Genomic DNA, 10,465 nt, shown 5'->3' with positions numbered 1-10,465 from the left:
TTTTTTTTTTACTGCTTTTTTAGTTTAATTTTTTTAAACGGGAAAACTAGACATGTTAGTTTTGACAAATGAATTTTGTGAGTTTTAAGTTTCTAAAATAATATACCTGGGTATTCACATTACTTTATATAAAACTTGTTCCTTTTTTACTACACAAATGCATGATTTTAATATATTGATTGATCAATATATTGAAAACATGTATTTTTATTAATTAAATAATTTTTATTACAGGTGTAATGCCAGATTCAGAAATGGAAGAAATGCTTATGAATATATTTGGCAGAAGGGGTATACCACTACGTAAATTTTGGAGAATGATGTACTGGATGCCTAAATTTAAAAACCTCAGCCCATGGTATTTACCAGAACATTTACCAAATGATACTATGGAATTAGCACTGTTAGCTATACAGAGAATAACATCAGTGGATCCAGACACTAAAATAAGTATATGGCAGGTAACTGCACTTTTATATTTGTAAATAAACAATTAAAATAGTAACATCGCATAAGGAATTCTAAAAGATTTTTTTTCCATTAGCCAGTTGTATTCTTCAACATTTTAAGATATCAGTGCAGTTTTGAAAATGAAGTTAATTAACATTAGTGAATATTACCCATAGCAACTTCAATAAAAACATTGACTCTAATTACAATATAACTGTGAATATCCACTGGTAAAACACCTACATGAAACAAGACATTGTTATTTTTGTACTTTACACATTTATGTAATAGATATACAATAGGATTGTCATCCTCCTTCATAACCTAACTTAGAATGTAAAAACTCAAGGGTGATTCAATAAGCTTCTCTATTACATCAATGTGTAAAGTACAAAAAGAAATTAAATCGATAATATTTATGTATACATAATTAGGCTATAACATAAGTATGGATGGATTGTGTGAAAGAGGTTATGCTTAAGAAAGGAGTGGATTCAGATATGATGGCTCATAGAGATGTATGGAAGAGCAGCACATACTGTGCCGACCCTCCATAAGGGATAAGGGCAAGGTGATGACATGATTAGGCTATAACATATTTATACTGGTGTTATCAGTGGAAAGCTTTTATGGTATAAATTAAAAAGCCATTGTTTTGTGTCAGACAGAAGAGATAGAAGCATCTTTAGATAAGACCTGGATAGTGAGTGCTCAGAGCAGAAGTCAGCAGGTGTTACTTGAAGAACAGCCTCCAGATGAACCGTTAACCATCAAAGGTCCATATTCAGTCTACTTGAGAGATCAAGTTGTTACTTATTTCATCTTATTTGGTAAGACAAGACCGGAACACAAAGATGATAGGGATTTAGATGGTGAGTTTGATGTTATTTTGTTTAAAAATTATTTCAGTCATTCTCTGGTCTTTATATTGGGCGTGTCATTGTTTATTACATTTTATTTTTTGGCATTACTAATTGGAGAACATTTTACTTCATAGATTGACTGTTTTAGATGTGTCAAATATTGAAAAGCCGCCTGGTATACCAGGGTTTATTGGAAAAACTACATTACCAGCAGTCAAATGTACAGTACATGAACAAGACGATGGGACAATTGTGGCTGTTTGTGCTACAGGTAAGATAATTAAAAGTTTTTTGTTTATTCAGATTTTCCTGAAAAGAATGGTATTTCTGTTCTAACAAATTTACCATTCATTTGATTATAATAGTTATTGAACTTTCAGCATTTAAAGAAAGCTTATAGCATTTTAACTAGAATGTTATTTATTGTCTTTTGCAGGAACATCATCAAGAGATTCTCTCCTATCATGGATAAGGTTATTAGAGAAGAACGGCAACCCAGTGCTATCAGATGTACCAGTCATATTCACATTAACAGCCCCACCAGCGGACATAGCTATCCAAGAAACACAACCAGCGGTAACAGATAAAGAAACGACAAAGTCATAGTTTAATGTTATTTATTTATGTAAATAAACAATGTTATTACATTATGAATTTCATTTTACATTCCTAAAATATCGCCAGTACTTTTCATAGCACAGTTTTGACTAAGCCATCACACAATTGTTGTGCGATTGGTGATTATTTTGCAGCTAATTCAACTGTTTAGTTGCACAACTAAGCAATGAGTAGTGTACGCTTCAGTATTAGCTTGTAGGAATCAAAGCAAGACTACACAGTTGTGCCATAGTTTAGTTTCAAGTATTCGCGCACACTTATATGTACAAGATTTTCACATGATTCTAAATATGAATATCCATGTTTCAGATTATGTAAAAAACAGTTTGTATTAATTACATTCTAATTATACCATTATCTTTGAGATCTACAATACACTACGCTCAGCCTAATATTGACTACATTTAAACCCAAAAACGAGTATCATCAAGTAAAATTGTTGTTTAATTTAGTTGTGATATTATAAGACACAAAAATCTATTATTAATTTTTGGTTATTTTAAAACAGCATTTCAAGTATGAAGGTTTACATTATTATTATTCTATAATAATCAATAATAATAAGCCTAAAGAAATTATTTTAATCATTATTTACAATATACATTTTAAAAATATACAACAGTTGTATAATCGTAAAATATTTTCACTTTACTGAGACACTAAGTCCATTCATAATCATCATCTTCAAAGGTAATAAATCCCCACTGTCAGGTAATATTGTTCCAATCAGCTTGTGGCAGAAGGTATGTCTCATTGTCACTTCGGATAACAGTTACTCCAGCTCCGTAGTACGGTATGACAAATGCTGACCCATCGGATGGACCTACGACCTAGAAGATGTAAGTTTAGTATACATTTTTAATAGATATTAAATTTATATACTTGTAGTAGTCTATTTAGTTACATTTAATTCATCAAAATATGAGCAAGATTCATATATACATATGTGGATTGATTAAGTTTTTTTTAGTGGGAATGTCTAAGCATATTCCGACTCATTGGGGGCTAGAGTCGGAATATATCGGAATCAGACCAAATAAAACCCCACAGTGGTACCAACATTGCTAAAAAAGTGGGGAATGGGATCTCCATGAGGAACACAACCATGCCAACTTAAGAGTTTAGTGTTTACTCCTTTCTAGATAGATTAAGGTCTAGTGCTTTTTAAATAAGCCACTTACAGCTTAAAAACAGTCTTTAGTAATTAAAAACGGCTCTTTCAGTAAAATTGATAAATAGAATTATGCAAGTCATTTTCAAATACATACCTGGGCTGCAATTAAAATGATATCTAATAGTTGACCTAAAAACATAAATCCCAGTGTGCAGAGTTTGGCCAAACCAATACCAGGATAGCCTAAGTAGAATCTGTCCAAACCAAACATCCCTAAGAAGACTGACAGCAGTAAAGCTATTTCTAGGGAGTAGCCATTCCTAAAAATAAACATTCTCATAAAACAAAACATTTTTTAATGGATTATACCTAAAATTAATTCTAAGGCTTTTGTTGTCAAGTTTAGTATCTTAAATGATTTTCATGGATATTTTATCAATTTAGATTAAAAATTAAAATTTTTCTAACATCACTGTAATAAAGTCTCACTTACGTCCATTTGCAGGGCATTTTTCTAGTAAAAGTAGAATTGTTGGTTTCAGTGCATATAATACCATCAGCTGCTATACATTGAACTGCAACAATTTTGTACAATTAATACTATTAATCATTAAATTTTACTATTATGTGAATCCTCAGTCAATATTTTTGAAAGCAGTGATAGCAATAATGTTCAAGGTTCAATTGACTTACCATCAGCTTCACCTTCTGAAGGAACTGTTTTACCCTTTGTGCAGCCTTTATACTGTTGCGTTTCCGTGTCTATCTGATCTATACTAGGGTCAGGGCATATATACTGACCCAAGCGTAATGTAGAGCAATCCACGGTCACCACTTTATCTCCTTTGGCCTCATCAGAACCACAAGTTTCAGTATAATAGCAAAATAAGAGAAACAAGACGAATCGTAGCATGTTGAGTTTGAACGAAAAGGGATAAACAGAAGAGACACTGTTAGCCCCACCACAATATCATGATTCCAGTAAGAGTATTATTTAGTACAAGTTATTTTTATTTTACAAGCAATGTTGTGCTTATGATTCACAAGTTGTATCTGTCAACTTTGAAAACTGTCAATTGATTTTGACATTGATGATTCGTTTTTGAATCACGAATAACTTGCACAGATAAACTTAAAATGCTAAATTGTAAGTAAAAAAAAATGTAAATCGTATTAATTTATTGATAACAATGGATATTATTATTTTTTCTATTAAGATCTCCCCCACATCACAAAAGATCATGTATGACACAACCTTTGATTTCAATTCCTAAGCCTATATTCTACTTTACTAGTCAATCAACGCTATGTATACGAGCGCAAGGCAAATATATCGGAATGTTCCATTACGAAATACAATGCGTACCTACCCATACATGTATCGAACACATAACACTTCGGCTTCACTAAGTGTATATCAGCTGCGCTATTTCGGTTTAATTTCCGGATAGTTTCCATTCCAGTGCTGTTGCCTAAGAAATTGTAAACCAACATTTCTAGTATGGTTTGAATTTTTACATCGTCACAACGATGTAAAAATGTATTTAATTTATCAAATAGTGCAACACATTTGAGCACGTACAATGCATTGCGAAATTCAAGTCATTTATTTCAGAAAGCAAAAATACATTTTATTTGAATTGCTGGCACTCGAAGTGATGGAGTACGCTCGATGCTCTTCATACTTTTGAAGTCGTCACTAGTATCGTCCAATTAATACGAGCACCATCTATGTTATAATGAAATAACTCGACAATTGCATAACATACATGAATATGTTTATAATTAAAATATCTTGGTTTTTTGTAGATTTCAAAGTAGGCTGCTAACTTCAATGGGTGTTAGTTATTCACATTAATTAAAAATAATCGATAACTAACTACTTACGTAACTATACGTAAAGCTCTAATTGTGTTGTTCGCTTGTAACAAAAAGCCGAGGCGGTTACCGTGACGTGTGATTGATGAATGTACCGTATTTTTTGTCCCAGTACAGAGCTGGAAGAATTCTGTCTCTTTAATTACCTAATCTAGTTCTCGAAGATATACTAGAAGGTACACTTTTGTACCGTCGTAAGATAGGACAATTTATCGCGAGGTGTGCACCCATTTAGGAAGCTTCGTTTGCGGTAAATGTGTTCAATCTCTTCGAATGCGGGCTACTAGCACTAATTGCACCCGAGACGAATGCGAACATTTACAACAAACAATACGAGATACGTTTAATTGCGGTTACTTGAACTTTCTTAGATTTCAACATTACGATATTAGCTGTAAATATCTTAGAGACCATAAATTTCAAAAATGGAGCAGGCATATATTTGAAACTTTTTGCACCGTTTCAGAGTTTCGATAGAAACGCGGTCTTGCCGACATAAAAATGTTTAAAAATAGTTTTCTCGTAGCTTACTATGTTAGATGTTCTAGATACTAGATTCAATATACTAGTGTATCATGCATCGAAAATTCAAGTCATGTATACGTTAAACGATTTTTTCAATATTTAATACGAATTATTTATAACTTTATCGGTACTACGCTTCGTAATCTTTCATAATATTACGTTGATAAGTACACTTAATTATAGTCTATTAACATGATATAACAGAAAATGCCGAGAAATACATATTAAATGTAGGCGAGAATACAATACAATTAATACCCGAGCAGTTACTAAACATGAAGCACAAACGAAAGTCATAAAGACGAATGTAGCTCTCAAGATAAAGTGGCCAATACAAAGGGCAATAAAACAAAGCCGTGCCATATCACAAATTGTATTTATGCTCACAATAAATCTTGAATTCATTGTGTTATTTTAAATTATGGTTGTCAATATCATTTAGACAACAGATAAAAAAAAGTTATGTTTAAAATAAAACTTATATATTTGCTTTTTTGTAGAAAATTCGTATGTTTAAAATGCTTTACATATTTTTTTTGTCTATGATATTCATTTTTTTTTAATTTGTAATTGTAATTTAATATGTAATAAAACATTTATTACTAATTAAATTCCAAGAAGTATAAAACAGTCGACCCTTTTATTAATTCACAAAGATTCGCTAAATTCATTCAGGAAAGACAAACTCGTACTTTCCCAGTGCGATAATTTCTCCGAATGCTCATTAGGGAAGAACGGGGCGAGAAATGTTAAACTTTAGCAATGCCCCAAGTTTTTGTCGGACTCATTACAGATAACTCGCTAACGGAGCAAGCGAGCGGGTTCACATCCGATCCGACTTCGTAACGAGACAACTTAAAAAAACTCGATCAACTTCAGTCTAATGAAATAATATATTTCCGTAGTTCATATTTTCTTATTCAACGCGACGCGAACGGGTTACGATAGTCCAGTTTCGCAAGCGGGTTTTTATGATTGAATTTGCATATTTTTGCAGAAAATGTCGGTTGGAAAGTAGAAATTCGAAGTAAAAGATGTTTGTTCTGGTTTCAATTATTTACTCGTTCGATTTTCAAAATTCTTTTACTCATAGACACGTTACTCTATTAGCAAGTAATCTATATTTATAATTGTACAGCCTAATTTTGAAACGAAATTTACGTACGTGTTTTAATGCCACTAAAAATTACAATAATAAGGGAAGTAAGGTGGAAAATAATACAATAGTTATTTTATTACTTTAATCAACTTCCATTACACTTTTTAAATAATTAATGTAATTGAAAGTACAATTTGCTCAAGAAAAGATTATGATGTGTCCGAAATTGAAAATTAACCTTTCACACGAGTATGCGAGGGCAAAAAATATTTTCATTAGATTGTTGCGAATGAATTTTCACAATTATACGTTAAAGTATATATTGAAAAACTACATACAAAGGTTTTCGGCACCAGCTGTTCCCTAGTGGGTAGGGTGGTGAGAGTGAATGATAAGGCTGGTAAAAGACGTGCTGAGATGAATATTGGATAGAGCATTCGATGACTAGATCTACGAACTGAAATAATGATGTCAATGATTCTTATTTTAATTATAGAGATTGACAGAAGTTTTGACTTTCACTTTCGTTTTTGATTGCTCTTTCTTATTTTTATAGCACATTACTTGTTTGATATTTGTTATAAATTATTTTATTGATTTTAAACTTTGTACGCCCCCCCGGAGTGTGTTGTGAATTGATAAGGTTTGATCTACAATTAATATATATGGGCTGTAATATATAAGTGTAATTTAGTATGTCAAAATGTCACTTTAGTAAAATATGTATGTCTAAAAAGAACCGAAAGAATATTAAAGACGAAGTAATAAATATAAAGAAAGTCTTTTAATGTTTACAACATAAGTGTGTGTGTTTATAACATATTGAATATTATTATTATCATTCATGATTTTTACTTAAGCTTTTTTATATTTAAGAAAAGAAGAATATAAGTCAATACATTTATGCAATAATATTTTAAACATGAAAAATTCTACGAAAACTACATCACTACAAAAAGTTAAATGCTTAAGACATAAAATGGTCACTAATGGTTATTTATAGGATGGATTTACTTTGAGAGATCCACACTAAGGGACTGCTAAGTGACCTAAAACTGCGACTCGAGACTCGATGTCCTTAGATATTGCATCTTAAATCTGCACTATCACTCCCTTAGTGACCATTTAACGACTCTGAGTGTATTAAAGTGTCACTCGCACTGTATTATATTTAAAATAGAAAGAAATACAATAGAATATTTATTAATCATCCGTGTCGCACCCTTCTTGTAGTGAAATCAACCGCGCCAACCAGTGAATGATGGCGACCTGAAAATAACATTATTATAGAGGTTTTAAACAAAGCCTATCGTTTCAAACATAATATAACTAGCTTTTCCAGCGACACCATCCGCGTGAAATTAAAAAAAAAAACGTTAATAGCCTATGTGTTTATGCAGACTATCCAAGGCATAGATGAAGACATCTATCTTAGGCAAAGTTGGAACTTATTTTACTTAGTGGGACTAAAGGCGGGACAGATGAAACTTTTTATTCTAATGTGGAGACAGATGAGAATAAAAAGTCCCATCCATCCGACCTTTTGCGACGAAACGGTTGGAACTTACTTTATTCCATAACGGTTCTGTCACCTTATGTTGATAGTAGGACTAAAAGGTGGGACGGATAAAACATTTTATTCTGACGCGGGGACAGAGAGGGGGACGGTTAGGAATAATCTTAATTTAAATAGACTTACGTATTAAAGCTGGGCTGCGGCTGGTTGTGGTGCGCGGACTGCGCCAGGTTGCCGAACGTGATCGTGTTCTGACTGGCCAACGTTTCGAATGTAGAGTTCGATTGTGTCGGTGAACTAAAGCCTATAGAACATTCAACATATATTTTCGACTTCGTCCGCGTGGAAATAAAAAATTAAAGTATTGTTTCAGACTATGTTCTACATTTATGTTAAATTACATCCAAATCCGTTCAGCCGTTTAAGGCTCCAAACTCTAACAAACATCCATCCATCCATTCATCCATCTAAAGTTTCGCATTTATAATATGAAAGCCTGTAGAACATTTAACATAAGTTTTAAACTATATTTGTTTTCATTATTTTAAATAAGATTTAGTCTGCGACTCCGGTTTTGTGAAATGTAAAAAAAGACCCTAGTCTTATTTTTTACCTTCGATACCTATATTCAGATTTTGTTCTACATCTGTGTCAAATTTAATGGAGATCTGTTCATCCGTTTAGGAGACACCTTCTAACAAACATTCGTCTATTCAGGCTTCCCCTAACATTAGTAAGTTATAAGGTTAGGAATTCTGACATTCTAGGAAAGATAAGGAAGGTTAAATAAACAATATAGATTGAGATCTAAGATTTGGTAACTTACCAGGAGTTGGGGCTGCACCTCCGAACACTGGCGACGTGCTACCGAAGGCCGGGGCTCCGAATGCGGGAGCGCCGCCGAAAGTCGCCGGCGCCCCGAAACCAGTAGGGCTCTTGTTTAAACCACCAAAACCACCGAAACTTGCAGACGAACCGAAACTACAGACAAACGAACTTCACTATGATATACTGTTGCTCGTGACTTCGTTCGCGATAAAAAAAACAATAAATATAGCCTATGTTACTAACTGATAACGTAGCTTTTTAATCGTGAAAGAATTTTTGAAATCGGCCCAGTAGTATTTGAGCTATTTCAGTATATACAAAAATACAAATCTTTCTTTATATTGATTGGTACAGATTAATGTAAATAAAATTTTATTTTGTGTAATTACAGGAACAAGCCAAGTAGATGTTAAAATCGTAAAAAAAAATCACCTTGCAGATTGTCCAAAAACTGGCTTTGAACCGAATACCGGTGAACCGCCAAAAGCTGGTGCTAAAAGAAAAAAAATATATAAAACACAAACACTTATTAAAATTAACAAAAAAAAAGAAATAAGTGTAGTCGATTAACACAGATGAAAGAGAAATATCTACTAATCCATTGGTGGGAAAGAGACAGAAGCTATGAGCTATCATAACTTAGATGCCCTGTTTGATACTAACCAGTTTGTTGCTGAGGAGTACCGAAGACAGACTTGGCTTCGCCAGCAAAGGCACTGGCTTGCGGGCTGCCCAGTGGCTGGCCAGTAGCTGGAGCACTGAAACTGCCGCCGCTAGTACCGAACATGGACGCTTGGGTTGTTGGTTGTTGACCTGGTGATAATATGCTTACTTAATTATTTAAATAAATGTTTTGCAAGGTCCTGTCACTCTTATCTCGTTTATTCCAATTCATACATTTTATAATTTCGATTGCTAACTGTATGAAGTAGTTTTTGCCCGCAACTTCGTCAGCACGGAATTAATAAAAAAACTTAGTAAGTAGCCTAGATGTTCTTTTGGACTGGGTTCTTCATTAGTGAGCAATTTTTACATCGGGAAAGCTGTTTTGGAACTCCAATTGGATGGATGGATGTTTATTACTACTTAACTACGTATCTGTTTCTTAGTTGTGGTAGAAAGAAATTGGAATTTTACTTTTTACTAAAAATATACGAAAGCTAAAATGTACGGATGTTTGTTAGTCTATAGCCTAAACTGCTGAATGGATCTCGAAGAAATTTGGCATAGATGTAGAGGATAGTCTGGAAAAACACATATGATACTTAGTTTTGTGTTTTTTTTAATTCTACGCGTACGGAGTCGGGGGCGAAATCTAGTAAAATAATAAAAATTACAATGCGCGGACATAGATCAAAACATCAATATAAAACTCTCAATATGTCTCACTGCCTCCAAAAACAACAACTATTCGAATTTCTCATACTAAACTACTTAAGAGTAAGTCTCTGAATGTTGCATATACTCTAGTGATTAATTAAGGGTACATAACTATCAGCTTTCGCCCGCGACTCCGTCCGCGTGGAATTAAAAAAACAAAAACAAAAGGGAGAATCCTGTGTTCTTTCAGACTA

General features: G+C 33.1%; 3 protein-coding genes across 4 annotated transcripts in view; 1 reads left to right on the top strand and 2 right to left on the bottom strand.

The window, feature by feature from the left end:
* LOC106107396 (evolutionarily conserved signaling intermediate in Toll pathway, mitochondrial) overlaps nt 1–1,960 on the top strand; it is a 2,650-nt gene extending 690 nt beyond the window's left edge. Inside the window, exons 2-5 of the mRNA XM_013288239.1 lie at nt 235–461; nt 1,115–1,322; nt 1,462–1,584; nt 1,750–1,960. Coding sequence (XP_013143693.1) covers nt 235–461; nt 1,115–1,322; nt 1,462–1,584; nt 1,750–1,919 — 728 coding nt within the window. The 3' untranslated portion in view covers nt 1,920–1,960. The remainder of the gene's footprint in view (nt 1–234; nt 462–1,114; nt 1,323–1,461; nt 1,585–1,749) is intronic.
* A 544-nt stretch (nt 1,961–2,504) lies between these two features.
* Nucleotides 2,505–4,117, bottom strand: LOC106107395 (TM2 domain-containing protein CG10795). The gene is made up of 4 exons (XM_013288238.1): nt 3,739–4,117; nt 3,539–3,620; nt 3,200–3,365; nt 2,505–2,761 (listed from the first exon to the last, which is right to left on the bottom strand). Exons 1-4 carry the CDS (start codon nt 3,956–3,958, stop codon nt 2,639–2,641), a joined length of 591 nt encoding a protein of 196 aa, XP_013143692.1. The 5' UTR covers nt 3,959–4,117; the 3' UTR covers nt 2,505–2,638.
* A 3,201-nt stretch (nt 4,118–7,318) lies between these two features.
* The window catches only part of LOC106107224 (nuclear pore complex protein Nup214), an 18,383-nt gene continuing 15,236 nt past the window's right edge, over nt 7,319–10,465 (bottom strand). For both annotated transcript variants that reach the window (XM_013287989.1, XM_013287988.1), the window contains exons 24-28: nt 9,555–9,704; nt 9,324–9,384; nt 8,890–9,044; nt 8,247–8,367; nt 7,319–7,816 (exon numbers count right to left, since the gene is read on the bottom strand). In XM_013287989.1, coding sequence (XP_013143443.1) covers nt 7,786–7,816; nt 8,247–8,367; nt 8,890–9,044; nt 9,324–9,384; nt 9,555–9,704 — 518 coding nt within the window. In that variant the 3' untranslated portion in view covers nt 7,319–7,785. The remainder of the gene's footprint in view (nt 7,817–8,246; nt 8,368–8,889; nt 9,045–9,323; nt 9,385–9,554; nt 9,705–10,465) is intronic.

Source organism: Papilio polytes, unplaced genomic scaffold, assembly GCF_000836215.1.
Source record: "Papilio polytes unplaced genomic scaffold, Ppol_1.0 DF822067.1, whole genome shotgun sequence".
In the NCBI taxonomy this organism is placed as follows: Eukaryota; Metazoa; Arthropoda; class Insecta; order Lepidoptera; family Papilionidae; genus Papilio; species Papilio polytes.
Note: the sequence above shows the minus strand (reverse complement) of the source record. Positions and strands in the feature narration are given on the sequence as shown.

What these genes read in the sequence shown, in the direction of transcription:
- LOC106107395 (XM_013288238.1), bottom strand. Translation starts at nt 3,958, where the DNA reads ATGCTACGATTCGTCTTGTTTCTCTTATTTTGCTATTATACTGAAACT. An exon ending in TTCAGAAGGTGAAGCTGATG is followed by an intron (nt 3,621 to 3,738) that starts GTAAGTCAATTG and finishes AAATTGTTGCAG; the next exon opens with TTCAATGTATAGCAGCTGAT. An exon ending in AAAATGCCCTGCAAATGGAC is followed by an intron (nt 3,366 to 3,538) that starts GTAAGTGAGACT and finishes GTTTATTTTTAG; the next exon opens with GAATGGCTACTCCCTAGAAA.